Here is a 20197-nt window from a genome sequence, read left to right as displayed (position 1 = left end):
ATTTCTTATTTTTTTGTACCCTAAATGCAGCTTTAATAATAAATAGGATAGGATATAATAGATAGGATAGATGGCGCTGAACGAGTAAGAGTGTGTGTTTAAGTCTAGCTCCGAGAAAACCTAAGTTATTTACGGTAAATTGCATTCATTTTAATAGTTTTTCAGTACTAATTAGTGTAGTGATACGTATAAGTTATATAGTTTAAAGAAAATGCCATCAACAAGAAATACTCCTAAAACAATCAATAAAAATGTTGTAGCACGTGTTGAGAAACTTGAAGAAGCTTTACAACAAGGTATGAAGGATCTAAGATCTCAAGTAACCAGTAATATCTCAGGTACCCAAATAGATTTTATAAATAAATTTGAGCAAAATATGTTAGAATTAAGTAATTCCGTCAAAGAAGAATTAAATAAAGTGCAAAAACTTGTAATTCAAAACCAAAATAGCATTGAATATCTAAAACAAGACAAACGGCTTAAATCCCTTATTATCAATGGTGTCGATGAGAAAGAAAAAGACGACCTACCTGATGTTATTACAAATATAATCAACAATAAACCTATCTTGTCAACCAATTTAGTTGATTGCTATCGACTAGGTAAAAAACGAAATTTGGATAAGAGGCCAAGACCGGTAGCCGTTGTGTTTGTAAACAGATGGTTGAAAACAAAAGTGTTTAATCAAAAGAAAAATCTTAAAGGTTGCAGTGTCGTGATTAGTGAAATGCTTTCTCCTGATTGTCAGGAATTATTAAAAAAAAGTGAGGACATCTGTGGGTACCAAAAACTGCTGGACATATCAAGGTAAAATATATGTATCACAAAATGGGTCAAAGAAGCTTATATTATCTGAAAACGACCTTGCTTTATTATAATTTAAATTTATTTTCATATATGTTGGTTTGCAATTAGAGTTAATATTATTATTAGTTATAATGGTATATCTTGGGGATAGATTTTGGCATATAGGTACTTACTTTATTTTCATTTTTCTTTGAACATTTTATTTTTGTTTCTTTTTTAATTATTGCTTTAATTATCTGAACTTAGGCGAATTAAATTTATTTACTGTTAGGTTATTTTCTTTAAGCTTCAATTCAAATTTAACTGTACATCTTGAGTTATTTAGTAAAAAATCCTTAGTTTATACTGTGTTTTGAATTAAAGAGTAATATCTATATATTTTTTTTACACTGTTAATACATCACCATGTGAATTACTGTTTATGCAAATAATAATCATCTACAAATTTTGCTTAAATTATTTACATAATCGTTTGTACCAATTTAGTAAGGATCTAATCTAAGCTTAACATGAGTAGTTTAAAGTTTGCTCATATAAACTCTAGATCGCTAGTTGCGCATTTTAATGATGTAAAAGAACTTATTTTGAAAAATGATTTAGATATTTTGGGTATAAGTGAAACATGGTTAAAGGAATCAATATCCAGTAAAAACATTAATATACCTGGCTATAACTTTGAGCGAGTCGACAGGAATAAAAATGACACAGGTGGAGGTGTAGGTATTTACATAAAATGTAATATAAATTATGTGCTGATTAAGTCATCAAATGAAATTGAAAAGATATGGTTAAAAGTCTCTCTACGTTATGAAACACTAGCTATTGGTGTTTTATATAATCCTTATGGAGCATTTTATAAAACTGTCTTTGGAGTTTTGGAAACAACTTTATCATCAGTACTGCCAAGTGTAGATCATTTACTCTGTTTGGGCGATTTTAATGTTGATCTGTTAAATACCAATAATTATTCCACACAGTTCATTACAGATGTATTAGATGGTCTTGGACTAAGGCAGATGGTAAATCAAGCAACTAGAATCACCCAGTTCACATCGACTCTGCTTGATTATGTAATCACATCTACTGAGGATAAAATCTTGTCTATTGAAGTAAAACATATCCCAGAAATAAGCGATCATGAATTGGTTGTTTTAAAATTTGGTTGTGATGTCAAATCTAATACAAATAAATTTATTACTACTCGGAATTTCAAAAATATAAATTACAGTTAATTTAAATCATATCTGGAATCTACACCGCGGAGAATAATTTATGAATTGCCAGATATAGACAGTAAAGTCGATTTTCTCTCTAATAATATCACTACTTTACTTCACATACATGTTTCATATCAGACTTTTAGAATCTCAAAGAAATATGCTCCATGGTTAACTAATGCCATCAAGCAATTAATATTAGATAGGGTAAAGCACTTACTACTTACGAGGTTACTAAAAATATAAATCAATTGAATGACTACAAAGTATTGCGTAACTTAGTAATAGCCATGACTACGAGGGAGAAAAAATCATATTTTAAAAACATACATGATCAATCTTCTAAAGATATGTGGAATAATTTAAAATAGTTGGTAAATAATTGCAAAACCAAAAATAACTTTAAAATAAAAAACGTGTGGAATGCAAACGAGATAAATAAACACTTTATTAAAGTCATACCAAACATAAAAAGCTTACATTGATACACAAATATTCTATGAAAACAACTTTAAGTATTCTCTCAGTTCTTCTCTTAACTTTAAACCAGTATCTGAAATTAATATTTTGCATATTATTATTAATATTAAACGTAAAACTATTGGTGATGATGGTATTAAAATATTAACGCTGCAACTGTTTATTCCCTTTCTTCTACCGAAGAACACACATATCATTAACTGTTGCTTAACAAATTCAATTTTTCCCAGTAAATGAAAACGGGCACATATTATTCCTTTACCGAAGACTAAAATTACAGAAAGCATTAAAGAGTTAAGACCAGTAACTGTACTGCCTACATTATCTAAAATTTTGGAAAAGGTAATCGATATTCAGTTACAAACTCATTTAAAAAATAACAACATAATCTCTACAATGCAGTCCTATCCGGTTTTAGGTCCAGATATAGCTGTCTTTCTGCTTTATTAAATATTACAGATGATATTTTTAGAGCCTATGACCAAAACAAAATATCAATTCGAATTCTTCTAGACTACTCAAAAGCTTTTGATACAATTAACCATAATTTGTTATTCTCTATTTTAAAATATATTGGTCTAGAAGCGAGAGCAGTTAATCTAATGAAATCCTATCTTTCTAATAGATGTCAAGCAGTAAAACTTAATCAAAATATTTCTCCATTTCTAGATCTTAATACTGATGTGCCTCAAGGATCTATATTAGGTCCAATTTTATTCTCTATACACACATCTAATTTTCCTTCTGTGTTTTTGTCCTGTTCACAACATTATTATGCAGACGATACCCAACTCTATATGTCATTTTATCCAAATGAGTGTAATCAAGCGGTAAATGCAATAAATCATGACCTTCTTCAGCTGCAGATTTTTTCTCAAAATCATTGTTTAAAATTGAATACATTAAAAACTCAGGATATCATTTTTGGGAGGAATTTCCATAGGAAAATATTTTTATAGAATTATGCCAATCGAATTATCTTAGGAAATGACAATTTAATTTTTAGCAAAAAGATTAAAAGCCTTGGGGTTTGGTTCGACGAAGATTTAAGGTTTACATATCATGTAAGTATTTGTTTACAACGAGCTTACGCCGTTTTAAAATTACTGTAACAAAGCCGCAATTTATTAAGTAGGGCCACAAAGTCATTATTATGTAATGCTCTGGTATTATAAAAATTAAATTATTGTGACGTGCTTTACAATGCGTGTCTCACTGAATTTGATTAATGGAGAATACAGAAATTGCAAAATTCTTGTTTGCGTTTGATTTTTGGCATCAGGAAATTTTAAAGGATAAGTCATGTTTTGCCTGTAGTCAAGTGGCTAAATATGAAAAATCGTCGGAAACTCCATGCTCTATGTTTTTACCATGAAATAATTCAAGAGAGAGTTCCACCATACCTGTACAATCGAATAACTTATAGGACGGACGTTCATAATCTTAATCTTAGACACAAGAATACCCTCACTTTACCTAAACATACAACATCCTTTTTTAAACGTTCATTTTCATATTCAATTGCTTGCAATATTAACAGTTTGTCCTAAAATATTAAAAATCTGTCTAGACTTAAGTTCAAGAGATTAATTTATGAGCAGTTGTTCGCTGAACAGTAATTTAAAAATTTAAGAATTAAAAAAAAATAAATACTTTATAATTAATAAATTTAATATGTACTTAATATTTTTATGTGTTGTTTGCTTAGTAATTTTATTAACTAGTATGAGATCGGGTCTATTATGGGCCACTGGTTGGTCTGTAAGCACAGTGCGGTCCCAGTATAGCTTGTAGTTGTCATTTTCAAGCATTCTATCAGGGACGTATTGATAATAAGGAAGATGGTCGGTTTGGAGAAGTCCCAGTTTGTCAGCTAGTTCTTGGTGGATAATCTTTCCTACTGAGTCATGACGGTCTTTATAATCAGTACCGACAAATGCCTGGCAGCCACCGGTAAGATGTTGGATAGTTTCTTGGGCTTGGCATCCATATCGGCATTTGTCATTTTGGACTTGAGGATCTTTAACAATATATTTCAGGTAATTTTTAGTTGGAATAACCTGATCCTGAATGGCAAGTAGGAAACCCTCAGTCTCGGGAAACATCTTTCCTGATGTCAACCAATAGTTCGACGCTGTATTGTCGACATATTCTTGGCTGATCTCATTAAGATGTCGCCCATGCAGAGGTTTACTCATCCAGGCGCGCATTTTGTCTTGCTTAGTCAGGTGGTTTATGCGCATTTCTTGTTCCCTCAGTTTAAGCGGCGTCGTATCATCTACTGCGCAAATTGCTCGATGTAAAGTAGATGTCTCAGCCTGTACCTGAAAATAAGTTCTTAAATTAGCAATTTGTTTATCCAATTGCTCACCTATATCCATAAGTCCTCTTCCCCCTTGATACCGCGGTAATGTTGTTCTCTCTACTGCACTACGTGGATGATGTTTTTGCGCCTTTGTGAGAAGTGTTCTTACTTTCCGCTGAAGACCCTCTATATCCGTTTTTGACCACTTTATAATACCAAATGAGTAGCTCAGCGCGGAACAGGCGTACGTATTTAATGCCTTAAACAAATTTTTACTGTTAAGATATGACCGATTTAGTTGTCTTACTCTTCGCACGAACTCCGAAGTTAGTTCGGTTTTCATTTGTTTATGGTCAATTTTCCGCGCTTGTTTTACTCCGAGATATTTGTACATATCATTTTCACCCATTGCCTCGATGTTTTGGCCATCTTGCATATCGAAACCTCCGGGCTGAACCTTTCCTCTGACTATGTTTAGTATACGGCACTTGTCTAGTCCAAAATTCATACTGATATCATTTGAGAAATTTTCTACAGTTTTTAGCATCTCATCTAGGTGGTTTCGAGTGGAAGCCATTAATTTTAAATCATCCATATACAACAGATGATTAAGCTTCGCTACAACAGTGTTGTTATTTTTGATGCTAAAACCTGAGTCAGTAGAGTTCAGCAGCTGAGATAGTGGGTTCATTGCTAGGCAAAACCAAAGTGGACTTAACGAGTCCCCCTGGAAAAGCCCCCGGTTAATAGGGATATCTTCAGTTTCGATATTAATTTCACCCGGTATTTGAAGGTGAATTTTAGTCTTCCACTCTGCCATTATATGCTTCAAAAAGGTCACGAGATTATCATCGACTTTATATATTTTCAATATATCTATAAGCCATTCATACGGCATTGAATCAAAAGCCTTCTTGTAGTCAATGAAGGCAGTAAAAAGGTTTCTTTTTTTGTTGTATGCCTGGTTAGAAATGACTGAGTCGATAATAAGTTGTTCCTTGCAGCCCATGGACCCCTTAGCGCATCCTTTCTGTTGAGGCTCTATGATATTGTTCAGAGCACAATGTTGGTAGATACGCCGGGCCACACAGGATGTGACCAATTTGTACAAAGTTGGAAGACAAGTAATTGGGCGGTACTTTGCTGGATCTTGGGTGTTACTTTGATCCTTCGGTATTAGATAAGTGGTTCCCTGAGTAAGAAATGATGGTATTTCCTGTGAATTAGAAATAATATTATTAATAAATGCTGTTAAAAGCTCATTAACACTCCAAAACTTCTTTAGCCAAAAGTTTTGAACTCCGTCTGGTCCAGGAGATTTCCAGTTATGAAGCTCTTTGATAATGTTCGAGACTTCTTCAGTGGTGAAAGGTTCATAAGGAATATTACTGTAGTGTTGACAGTTGTTCGTCGTTTGTTCAATCCATCCAGCATTGTTGTTATGAGTAGCTGGCGTCGAAAGTTGGTTTCCCCAAAACTCATGAATTTCTTCTTGGCTTGGGTAGGATTTATTTACATTTTCTAAGGTGGAATTAAGTTTTCTATAGAAAGCCTTCTCTGCATTCTCAAAAAGTATATTGTCGCATTTACGGTTGTTACTAACTTTGTATCTCCTTAGGCGACCTGAATAAACGGAGAGTTTTTGTTTTAATGTGTCCAGGCAGTGTTGAGCTGTGTTGTTCTCTGGATCATGTTGTGAGTGTCTTGGAGTGTTCAGAATTATTTCTTCAGTTCTTTTAATTACTTTTCGACTTCTTACTCCTCGGATGTATTCTGTAATTTGTCCAATATCCCTGCGCAATAATTCAATTTTACTCAGCAGTCTTTTTTCCCAGGGTGCAATTCTGTTTTCAGTCCTTCCGATATTAGTTCCCCGCCGTGTTCTGATCTTAATGCCCATAACATTAGCAATTGCTGTTGCTGCACAATAAATCAGCATATGCAAATATTCTAATGTATGGGCTTCCACGATATAATTGGGTAGGTTATTATTATTATTATTATTATTATTATTATTAAATAATGCTGTAATAAAATTTTACCTCGTTAAAATTTTATTTTTTTCTACCTTTTTTATAACGTCACTCTGATAAAGTGCCATTTTTTTACTGGACCCTTTAATCTGGCCCCTCTCGCCCAGAGTAGTCTGGGCATCAGAAACGCCAAAGACTAGATCCTTATGGGTCTAGCCCGTATGATAGAGGTAATTAAATGAATCCATTTTAGGAGGCCTAAGTATCTGAAGGGCTCACAAATGGGCCCTGCCCCTATCTACCATAACCATAACAATAACAGACCTACGATTACGTATGCAGCAAATGTGCTGAATGCTGAATCACAACAGAATTTATGTCGACTGCCCCAACCGACTCTATGTAGGGTATACTAGACCTTCCTCTATTACAAATATAAATGGAAAAAAAAGACAAAGGAAGGAGCATACAGAAAGCGAATAAGACGCCAGAAGCAGGGCGAAAGGGTACTGGGATTAAATCTGGAGAGGCTCTCTAAATAATAATCATTTAAAGTTTAAAACGGTACCAGATGCAATGCAACCTAAATTTAATTTCGACAAACTGGTTATCCTCGTTTTTTCAGGACAACCTATGGGAGTCGATTCACAGGTATAACCAAAATTAAGATAGAGGTAATGGATTTTAACAAGAGCTATGAGTCATGCAAATACAGTACACAAGTTTACCTGTTATTTACAAGGTCATAGCTCTTGTCAAAATCCATTACCTTTAGTCTTATCTATAATATCCAATCTCGAGATAGGAATGAAACATGAACAAGAAGAACAACCTTATAGGATAATTTTGTGATATTTTCTCCAGATATTCTAATAGATTTTAACCAAAATGTGTATTTAAATATATTTTTGTAATCTCGCCTTTACTTTGTACTAATTTTAATAACTATTTTTAATATATTCCATATACAAAATGTTGAATAAATTCCTTATACAACAAATATCGCAGTTGATAATTTATTGGTTACATTTTTAAAGTTAGCAGTTGCATTTATGTTGGAATAAATTGGCGAAGATAGAAAACTAAATGGCAATTTGTAATTTAAGAAGTATAGTTTAACGTGCCTAAGATTTATTTATTTATTCTCTTTGTAAATTGGGGAGATATATCAAACATTAGGTACATATAGTAAACGAAAATAACTGAAATCTTTTTATGTGGATAAAATTTGTTTATAATAAATTTTATACGTTTAATAAATCGTAATATAGAGTAATAACTTTAAAATAGCTTTAATTCAACATCAGATAAATAGATTAATATATAATAATATTAGCTAATATTTTTTCCATTTAATTGAATTCGGAAACTTCAGTTGTTTAACATCGTCTACCAATTTACAAAATCACTAGCTACAGATGACTAATAATGTAAATGCTAATCAGACTTTTCATGAATTTTTTCGAAGTGCACTTTCCATTTGTCTTTGACACTGGTTAGTGACCACTAGGAAGTCTTTTGCTTCTTCTTCGGTTCTCGGCGTCTATCGGCTGGTTCGTTGTTCATGAGGAGCTTGAGGTCCTTGTAGTCCAGCTGCAAGTACCATCGAATAACTGTCAATCGGCCCAAATGCGTCGAGAGGCCGGATCCCAGTAATTTAATGTAGGTCTGAAGGTGTCATTTTTGAATTTAGATCGATAATAAAATGTGTATTTTAGATTAAAAAGAGTTTAAGCTTTTAAACTACGTGAATAAATTATGTTTACATACCAAATCAATAGCAATAAATTCCAAATATACAATGAATCTAAATGCATGTTGCAAGTAAAAGATAAGCATAAAGTACATACAAAAAAAAAAGGAAAAAAGTCGGAAATATTCCCAATATCATTTGTGAAGAAATTCTTCGCATAGGTCGGATTTTATTTTTAATTTGAATTTTTCTTATGATACAAGACATATACAGCATCGATCACCTTTAAATACTGACGTCAAAAATACTTTTTTTTTAATGGAATGTCCCGTATATTTTTATATTTATAAAAAGAGAACTTGTATTCAAATAAACTGATATATCAGTTTCAATAAGTTTTTATAAAGTAGTAAAGTAAATGTTTGAAAAAAGTACTTTCGCTAGTCACAGTCCGGCTGGATAACAGTGTCCAGATGCAACACTACTTTGAGGTGAAAATTTAAAGAGTTTTATGAACTTTTGCTATGAGACAGAATTTATAGGCAACAACGAGAAATAATAATAATAGCTCGTGAACTGAAAAAAATTAATATCGATATTGCTGCGCTAAGTGAAACCATAAAAGTAGAAGAAGGTCACCTTAAAGAACATGGCGGTGACTATGCTTTCTTTTGGAAGGAAAAAGCAAAAAATAAAACCCAAATACACGGCTTAAGCTTTGTTATAAAAAACGAGCTCATCGACTATCTTTAAATTTCTTCTGGAATAAATTAAAGGCTTATGACACTCCGCCTTAAGGTGGTAAATAAACAATGAGCAACCGTAGTTAGTACATACGCATGCACTTTATATTTAGACGTACGACGAGAAGAAAGAGTGCCTTTAATCTCAACTGGACAGACTTCTTCCCAAGCAGACAAACTCATTATATTGGGAGATTTCAATGCTCATGTCTACTAACAAGTGCTTTAACCAGTACGGATCAGTGTTGGACTGACTACCGACTAGTGCGGTATATTATGGCTCTTCACATCTTCATGATAAGACGTAATCGTTTTTTTAACTGGTAAGAAAATAAGTAAGAAATAAACTAACACTGCTGGATTTACGCACAACAAAAGGTTGACAAAATTGAAGGAAATACTGACTGCCAAGCTCATCGATATATATTTTGACGACATTGAGGAGCATTGGTCAAAGTTTAAGTCAGAAATACTCTCATCTGCTAAAGAAACTGTTGAAAATATTAAAAGAAAACAGGAATAATTAAATGAAAATGATAAGGCTATTCAGAAACATAGATAATAAACGTAATTTGTACATCGCTTGGCAAAACGACCCCAATTCAGTTGCATAATATTCAATACTACATAAGAGCTGAAGCGGATGTACAGAAGCAAACTCAGCAAAGTAAAAACGAATGCAGTAATGCGAAATCAAATTCAGGAGAGAATACCGGATTTGGGTGAAAGTAACCACACCAGAATATCTAAGACTCCATCTTGGAGGACGTAACTCTATATTTTAGGCAGATATTGATTTAATCTTGCAGTGTGCAACAGAAATCGATAAGAGCACAAATAGTTTAGCAGCCCTCAGGGCTGCGAAGGTCTAAGATAGTCTTTAGGCTAGTGTGGGAAGTCCGAGAACAGTGTCACACTAATATGGGTACTAAGACAGAATATATGGCAATACAAGAGCTGATGAACGTGCTAAAACAGGATTAGATAAAATATTTCGGTCCATGGCCGACCTTAGGAGAACCAAAAGCACTATCCGCAATCAGATATATTGGATCCGAACATAACATAACCATAACCGAACATATACATAAGTATACCTGGTCAAGTATATAGCAAAATATATATTGGCTATACACATGCAAATAGGGGTGAATTTCTGAAGAAAACAAGCAAGGACCAACTCAGGAGCATACCAGGCTTTCTTACTGGAAATGTGCCAGTCAAGGGACCTTGATGCCAAAACTAAATTTAATGATAAAACAATGAGAACTTGATTTCTTTCTCATGTAATGTACTTTTACTATGTGTCTAGACTTTATAGCCTTTAACTGAATAAGTTGAGGAGAGGAGTGTTTGTCCCAAGTTGGTCATTCAGAAGTACATATATCTATATTTTTTAGTTTATTAATTTCCATAAATTTTAATAAAGGTAGCTAAAGGCCTTTATTTTGAATGTTGAGAATTTGAAATTGGTCGGTAAAAGAATGATTCAAAAGAATGGAAAGACTAAAGACCATTAGATAAAAAGCCCAGTACCTTTTCTTTGATTACATATACAGGCAAGATATCAACAAAAATAGCCAAACACATAAAAAAACAATTATACCAGCTTTCAAAACAAAATTATTAAGAACAACAAGAGCCAAAAGAAATTGCACTTAAACAGTGAGGTATACAAACTTACACGTGGTGACCGCCCAAAAACTTACATCGGTCAAACTGATAGAACCTTTAACAAACGTATAACACAACACAAAAGGGCTTTTATTAATCGAAAAACAGAAAAACAGATTCTACGTACGCACTTCACATTATAGATAATAATTATTCTTATAACGACCAATTTTAATTTCTCCCCATTTAAAATAAAGGCTTTAGGCTATCTTTATTATATTCTGTAGAAATAAATAAATTAAAAAATATAAATATATAAATCTGAAGGATCAACTTAAAATAAACAACTCTCCCCTGTTCAAATTATTCAATTATCAACTATAAAGTGTACAAATAGTAAAAATACATCCCTTGAGTAAGGCACTCTGCCGAAACAGCTGTAGTAAAAATCAGTTGTAACAAATTTTGTGAAAGTGTAGAAAGAAATGTTTTACAATTAACTTCCGTCAAGCAACGATTGAATCCATCACTTATCTAAAACTAAAAATCGACAGTTAACCCGAAGCAGTCAACCATACCTTGCATACTAACATAAGCACTAGATAGCAGATGACAAACACATGTTGAAGATTACCAAGTGACTCCAAAAATTTATGGTACCGATCCAGTGGATCTCTACTATCTGGTCCAGAATTCTGCAATAGGTATCATAAATAGATATCATGAACAGGAAGTCAAAGGCGGCAATACATCATTGGTGAATGATCGCAGAAAGCGCAACATCATGGTGTATAAGAAAAAGCTTCCGAAATAAATAAGACATATTTTGAATTGAGAGGATTATACCTATATCGAAAGTGGACTAATTTATGAAGTTCTTAAAAAAGAGTCCAAAAATAAAGGTCAATGCATTGTATTTTTGGATGCAACTTTTTGGATTTATTTTAAACTTATCATTTATTTTCTAGTTACTTTTCACTCATCGATTGTGGTTTACATCCTCAAAGTATTTGTGATATTTTTATATACTGCTATCGACGGACAATGTTTTAAGTTAAAAGATAACTAAATGGAATTGAAGGATGCAGTAAAAACCAGGAAAATATTTTTTGATTAGTGTATTAAAATATTTTATAAAATAATAATAAACAATATTCCTTGCAACAAACATTTACAAAATATTAAGTATGTTTTGGTGCATATGATCATTTAGAAGTAACCATTACCGAATATATAAACCTTTTAAACCATTTTAATAAAAAATTAACAACTTAAAATAAATTTATTTAACATAATTTTTAAATGTTACAGTAATGAATGTATATTTTATTGGTCATTGTAACTTCTGGAAGCAGGCCGTAGAGTAATATCCCATACTTTTCATAATACAGGACAGCATAGTCCGTCATTCCGCTCATCGATTTATTTTTATGATCGTGTTAAGTGAATGAACCGAAAACTAGGCCCAGGCTCTCGTTTGGTATGCATTAACCTTTCATGCTGAGATTTTTACGAGATAGTTAATAGGACTTGTCTTGGCAGGACTATTTCTATCAGCCTTGAATTTAGGCCATTTTGACAGCAGAGTTAGTTTCAAGCTAGTTCTGGAATGCAAAGGGACCCTAGCTATAACTATGTACAAACAAGTTCAACAATTTGGTATGGGTACCGGAATACTTAGGTGTAGACGGTAATGAACAGCTGGGGTCTTTGAAACTCGGGTCTCGTCGTCACTGCCTCCACTGGAAGAGTGCCAGACTGGAACCTATGATTGGAGTAATTGTTAGTATTGACCGGGATAGTATTAAGAAGCTTCTCACCCAAAAGTTTTAGAGCTACTGAAGAACTTGTGAAAGTGTGAGATAGACTAGATTTTATGTAGCAGAGTCTTTTAAAAGTCTCACAACTTTATTCCTCCTATTTAATCCTTAATCGTAGAATATTCTCTTTGGCGGTCACCATATTTACTGTTCACGACGAAAGAATCTACTTCGATTAATAGATAACTTAAAGTGTCATCTATGTGAGAAGGAGGAGAAAATATTCTCTGATGTCCTTTGAAGGTAGCCAGCACAGGTTTACCGAAGGTGACAAAACCTTGCTTTGGCATTCATTTAGCCGAGATAAGTGAAAGAGATATTCTTGTGACATTTTATTGGGCCATGAGTATATTAAGGAACTAGATAGCTTGGACAGCAGGTATACATTCAGACATTAGGCTTTTGCTGATCGTAGTGGATAACAAACGGCTAGGAATAACGTTGCTCTCGAACTTGCCGACGACCAGGTCATCGCAGGCTCAGTCCGAGGATATGGCACTACCTTGTTTAAGAGATAAGAATTTGTGAAACAAGAAAGTACTTTATTGTAGCCGTATGATTTAAGATAAATGAACTAAGAACTTGAGAAGACAATAATAGATACAACAGGTTAATGACAATAACAAGGTAAATAAATAAACTTGTTACAGAATAATACAAATAGGGATATGAATAATAATCTTATGTCAAAAATGGATATCATGAGCATTAAGGTAATTACATAGATCATCATGTTTGACGAGTAGATTATCTAAAATATACAAACAGTTCTGCTATCAGCAATATACGCAACTTGATAAAAGCCTTTATTGATTTAAACAGTTAATTTTTATAAAACGCATTTCTTCACTCTTATACAGTCGATTCTCGTTAGTACGAAACTCAAAAGACTCTTAAAATATTACGAATTATTGAGTGTTTGAAATATCAAATGATTCGAAATTTGTGAAAAAAAAAAATAAACTTCGAATTATTAAGTGTTGATCAATGATTATTTATTAACTGCTATTTTATAACAATGACAAAAGTTTAGAAGTACATTCGTGTACATACATGTATGTATTCTTAATGTGCATTAATCAATCTTTTTTTAAGAAAAAAAGTGCCTGAAATGCTTTTTCATCTGTTTCATTTTGTATTCACAAGGTTTGTAAGGTATCGAATGAGACAATCTGACAACAAAGTCAGAAACACTCACACCGCTAATGTCAACTAATGGTTCTATTGCTGGTTGCATAAGTATTGGAAGATTTTCCTGATCTTCTTGTAAGAAACCGGATTTTTTGAAGCAGTTGAGAATTGTTAGAGGTGTTATACCTCTCCATGTCTTGTCAATCAGTAAAATAGCTGTCAAAACCGTGATATTTTCAGTTAGCTTTGTCGAGAGATTCTAAAACGAGCTTAACAATTTCTTTGCGATAGAATGTCTTAAAATTATGGATGATCCCTTAGTCCAATGGTTGCAATTTTGAAGTTGTATTTGGCGGAAAGAAGTAGAGTTCCACGTTTTAAAATGTAGGAGGACTGTTGTGGACAGCGCAATGCTCAAAATAGTAAAATTTTTTGCTTTTTCATGTCCCCATTAACTGTTAAAAGCCAATTGTTAAAAATCTCTGTCGTCATCCAAGCTTTTTTGTTAGCACGATAATCCATAGGAAACGATTTCACACCTTTGAAACATCGCAATTTCACTACAGGTGTAAGTTTTTCTGATCCGTCCATATTTACTGCAAGTAAAACTGTTAACCTCTCTTTACAATGTTTTCCCTCATGACATTTTTCATCTTTAAAAGTAAGCGTCTTACTTTTAAAGTTACGTCCGGTAAACTTGCGTCCGGTAAACATTTGATATATAGGCCAGTTTCATCAGTATTAAAAATATCGCTGACATCATAGTTTTTAATAAAGGTCTTCAATTTATCGTGCCAATCTAAGCAAACTGCATCATCAACACTTCCACTTTCCCCACAAACTTTTTTAAACTCAACTATATTTCTCTTTTTGAAATTTGTAAGTCACTCTTCACTTGATGCTTAGAGTAGACGCGAACTCTTTTGCTTTTTGCTTCAACAAGTTTCCGCTAATAGACACTTTTTGTCCTCTACATTGTCTTAGCCAAATAACCAGACTTTCTTTCAGACGAGGAAATTCACGTTTAGTAGTTCTTTCCGTACTCAAGCAAATTGAGCAGCATTAATTTTCTCCTTGTGCTTTATTACGGTTGAGAGAGTACTCAGAGAAATCTTAAATTCTTTTGCAACATCACTTTTCTTCTCACCTTCCTCTACTTTTTGGATTAACTTCTTCTTTTCAGCAATCGTCAAACATTCATACTTTCTAGGGCTCATGACTAACAAGATTTTAATCTGTATACCAAAGAGTAACAGTAACTAATAACTAAACAAACCAATTCGTGAGAAGTGTGTAGTCAAATTAATCATAACAACAAAAAAAGTGCGTTGATACAAGTTTGAACTGTACTTTCTCTCTCTTTCTCTCTGCAACTTTAAAATGCCGATAAGTTCGGAGTAACGCGTCGTTTTGTTATATAGCAATGATTTTTTCGTTCGAATTACCAAGTTCACAAAAATGTGTTAATTTAGTTCGAAATATAACGAGATTTTGTAGGGAACTCGTAATAACTTTGAATTATAGAGAGATTCGAATTATCGCAGGTTTGAATTAACGCGAGTCGGCTGTATTTAAAAAACTTTATTTGACATTTTTCACTTTACTAGTAAAAGATTTTATTTTGAAGTAAAACACTACATGTAAAAACCGTAACGTTTAAAAATAAAAAAGTATTTGTTTTGAAAGCAAATTTAACTGTAAATTAATAAAAGAATTGCATAAATTACTACAACAATACCTAATTTACCATTCAGTTTTATCATACCTTGTGCTAAAATGAAGTTTAACCATATCCCAATACAGTTAATATTGTTAGACCGTCTTCCATATGACACCAGCAGACCTAAATTAATTGCAACCGAAAAAACACCACAAATATATTAAGAAACTATTTATTTTAATATTATTGCACAAAAATTGAGAAATAACATGAATATCCATATTTTACCCATATTTTAGAAAATTAAACATTTATAAGTACGTTTGCCATAAATAAATAGCAAACATTTTTTTGTTATTTAACTTTAACAATAATATCAAACTCTAAATTTAATTAAAATATGCGTAAAATAAAATATCAATTTTGTAACGTTATGTATCAAACCTTTGTCTCATATTTATTACGTTATTTTTCTTTTAATAATTATTTTATTTTAATTTCTTTTGATTGTATTCATTTATTGACATTGTCTTTCATTTTACTATTTTTATTTTAAAAATAGTTGGCCTCAATTCTTTAATCAACTAAATATTCTATTTAATCCTTATTTTTTCTAAGGTTCTTGAACTCCCAAGTGGAGCATAGAGCTTTAGTGAAAACGCGCCACCGGGTTCTATTTTGCGCTAAGGCCTTCACCTCATTCCAAGATTTTCCTTGACCTCTTATCTTGTCCATGATGAATCTTCTCCAAGTTTGTACTGGGTGATCTCTTTTTCTTCTTCCTTGGGGATTCCACCCTAGGGCAATCTTTGCAATACTTTAATTATTTTTGAGTGTGTGACCAATCCAACTCCACTTTCTGGACTTAATTTGATGTTCTACCCTTTTTTGTTCGGTCACGTGTAGTAGATCTTCGTTTCTGATGATGTTAGGCCAGAAAATACGAACAACTCGTCGTAGACATTTATTAATAAAGACCTGCAGTTTATCTGTAAGGGTTTTTGTCACTTTTCAGATTTCACATCCGTAGAGTAGAACAGACATGACATTCGTCTGGAATATGCGGAACTTTGTCCTTGTAGTATACTCGTCAGATCTCCAAACAGGGTTAAGCATGCTGAATGCTTGTTGAGCTTTTCGTATCCTCATACGAATATCGTCCTCTGTACCTCCACTTTCTGTTATGACACTTCCAAGATACGTAAAGTTTTTCACATTTTCAATCTGCTTGTTGTTGATAGTAAATAGCGTGTTGTTCCTTGCATTTACTCTCAAGGATTTGGTTTTACTAATATTTATTTTCAAACCTACTTTTTTGGCTTCACTTAGGCAAAGTTTCAAACCTTTGTCTAACAGGCAGATATCTTTAGCGTATTTCAAATCGCTTAGGCGTGTGATTAACGTCCTCTGTATCCCTCTTGTGTCGGAGTCTAGTTTAGAGAGAACATAGTCTACTGCTATGTTAAAAAAATGGAGAAAACACGCATCCCTGTCTGACTTCAGTAAGTATGTCAAATTCGTCGCTGTTGACTCCATTGTGTGTCACGCTCCATTTGACCTCAGTGTTCAGTGACTTTATATAATGGAAATGGAAATTATTTTATGCGAGATCTTTTGTAGCTCTAAAATTTTCCATAAAGCAGCACGAGATAAGCTGTCAAAGGCACGCTCGGAGTCAACAAAAACCATGTATAGGTGTGTGTTCTATTTAACCGATTGTTGCATTATTACCCTTACAGTATTAATGTGGTCTATGCAGGAGGATTCTGGTCTAAAGCCTACTTGACCAGCTCGAAATGCAATCTTGTTTGTTAATCTTTTAAGTGTGATGGTCGTGAAGATTTTATTTGTATGTCTTTTTTTTTATATGGCTTCGGCAGTTTGCCATACAGGCAGTAATTTGTATGTCACATACATGGAACATGTAAATTTTTATGCCTTTATTTAATAGTCAGTAAATCTATCAGTTGGTAACTCTGCTCCGTCATGTCACACTTTTCTGGCATTGCCACAATTCTGTGGTGGCATATTTTTTTAAATATCGTTTATCTATAAAAAGGTATGCTTGGATTGAAAATTCATTTATTATATTAAATCTTCTCTGTGGTAAGTTATATTCAATATTTAACCAATACCCAATGTCTTTTTATGATTTCAAATTTTATTTCATTTTTTATACATCCATAACATGTTTCCTTTAAACTTATAATCCGTCTAAATATAATCGTAATAAATAAACTAATTAATTTATTTAATAATAATTATATCCACTAAATACTTACCAATTTGCTATTTTCTATTTAATATTTTTTATATTAACTTAATAGTTTTAATTTTTTTTAGTTTAATACATTGTATCAATATTTATGACAAGACTAGATCATTTATCGATTGTTCAATCAACTTTCTTTTAATTTCAAGTTTTCGAATTCTCCCTATGTAAGTAGTTCATTGTCTACAAATCTCAGCTTATATATAGTATTTTTGTTGAGCGGCAATCACATTATCGTACTACCAGTTAGTCCATTAGTAGGCGTAAAGCTGTTCCTAATGAAATTTTATTACCTTATCTTGGTATTCGAGTCAATATTTAATGTTCTAATTCTATCTATGGTGATCTATCTCTGAGATATATTCTTAGGAAGTGAAAAAGGAATGTGTGGTCTTCATACCAAAACCAGGTAGGATGGACTACACTTTACCAAAGGCTTTCCGACCAATTAGTCTAACATCCTTTCTGTTGAAAACGATGGAAAGGCTATGCGAGAGGTACATAAGGGATGAAGTTCTGGTCCATAATCTACTTCACCCAAATTAGTATGCATTTACTTCGGGAAGATCTACTGATTCTGCACTGCTTCAAGTAGTGGAAGAATTGAAAGATCACTGGACAATAAAGAATTCACCTAGGTATATTCATAGACACTGAGGGAGCGTTTGATAAAACCACATTCCCAACCATCACCCAACAGCTCAGTGTCAGGAATGTTCCCCTCACCGTAAGTAAATGGATATTTAGTACGCTTTCTAATCGAGCAATAAGCATAAATGTAGAAGACGGATTAGGCTAATGCTAACTTACGGAGTTATTGCTTGGGTAACAAAAGTGCTACAGGCAACAGCAATTAACAAACTAAACCATATTCAAAGCACGTGGTGTTCGTGTGTATTAAGGTATAAAAAATGCTTATTAAAAGCTTAAAATTTTTATTTTAAAGAAGATCTTTTCGGAATTAAATCATTCCATCATCAGTTTACTAAAAGAGAGAGTAAAAATACCAATATTAAAAAACAAGTAAGTTAAAATTTAAATATATAGAAAGAACACGTTGATTTTTTACTACTTACATAAAAAGTTGTTAAAAACATTGTATGGCCACATAAAAACATTGGAAGGACATCCGTATTAAAAATCAATCCTCATGGTATTTATAAAGGTAAATGGAATAGACTGTTAACTTGTTGATTAATAAAAACTGAAAATGGGGGCATCTTACATGACCCCCTGTAGCTGGTGAGGTTTTACCTCGACTTACATTACCTCTGATCTGTGCTGGAGTCTTGGGCTAACTCATAGAAAGATGGTATGAAAAATCAGTTAGTACCCGTCAATGTCAAGTGGAATGATGTAGTAGGAAAGTCATTGTGCTTAAGTTTGAGAATAGGCCGTTTTTAGTGAAGAATTGTGTTTTGTGTGTAGTAGGATCAATAGCAATTTTTGGTATTTTAAAAAGGTGGGAGAATGTAAAACAATGAGTGACTGTGATGTAAAATAAATTTGGTATACCAGGGTAAGGCAAAATTTAAGTTAGGTAGTTGAAAATAATAAATCAGTTTAAAGGCGATAAAAAGAATGTTATTACCTAATTGTTTGCTTGTATGAAGTAAGTATAGATAAAAGTTGGTTTGAAATTTATGGAAGATGAATCGAGGAAGAAGAAATAAAAGAAAAAGAAAGAAAAGGAAATAGGAGATGAATGTACAGATGTAAGCTGGGGATACTGAAACTGATTGTGATAAGAGATTGATAGATGTAAAGTGAGTATTTATAAGAAAACCTGTGTGATTATTTAGATGGTAGTTATTGGAGAGGATGGGAAATTGGATATTGGAAAAGGGGGGATGTTAGTGTATTAATGGTGACAAGAATAAAGTTAAGTATGGCGGATTATATAGGGTGATATTAAGCTATGGGAAAATAGAAAGAAATGTAGAAGTAAGTAAAACTGGATGTGTAGTTAAAAGAAAGAAAGTTAGATCAGGAGAATAATTGTCGATGAAGTGGGACGAAGTCTCTGTTGATGCTGGTGTGACGATTAACACAATTGGGACTATTTTTCTTTTCCTTGACTATTTCCAAATCCTCAAAAAGGTCAAGTTTGAGATAATCTCTACTTGGGGTGTTATGAAGAAGAGAAATATCATCTGGTACCTTGATTGTGTGATTGTGATATTTAAGATGATGGGAAAAGAAGAAGTGTTCTCTAACTTAGAATGTTCAATGGCCCTGGTTACTAGAGATCTACAAGTTCTACCAATATAAGTGGCATCACAGTCAGAACATTGAAGTTTATAAACTCCACTGCGTTTGCTGAAGTCAATAGAGTCCTTACTATTGCATAATGATCTACTCAAATTATTGTTAACTTTAAAGGAAATCTTAATATTTTCAACAAAATTCAGGATAGTGTTTTTGATTGATTCGGAGAGTGTTGGACAGTCAAATGGTAATGAGAAGTAAGATAAGGAATCTG

At 32.8% G+C, this 20197-nt stretch overlaps 1 protein-coding gene across 1 annotated transcript; it reads left to right on the top strand.

The window, feature by feature from the left end:
• The first annotated feature begins 211 nt into the window (after nt 1-211).
• On the top strand, nt 212-811 carry LOC140452867 (uncharacterized). Its single transcript, XM_072547201.1, has one exon. The coding sequence runs from the start codon at nt 212-214 to the stop codon at nt 809-811; it is 600 nt and encodes a 199-aa protein (XP_072403302.1).
• Nucleotides 812-20197: the final 19386 nt, after the last annotated feature.

The sequence above is a fragment of the Diabrotica undecimpunctata genome, chromosome 11 (assembly GCF_040954645.1).
Source record: "Diabrotica undecimpunctata isolate CICGRU chromosome 11, icDiaUnde3, whole genome shotgun sequence".
In the NCBI taxonomy this organism is placed as follows: Eukaryota; Metazoa; Arthropoda; class Insecta; order Coleoptera; family Chrysomelidae; genus Diabrotica; species Diabrotica undecimpunctata.
This window is presented reverse-complemented; position numbering and strand designations above follow the sequence as displayed.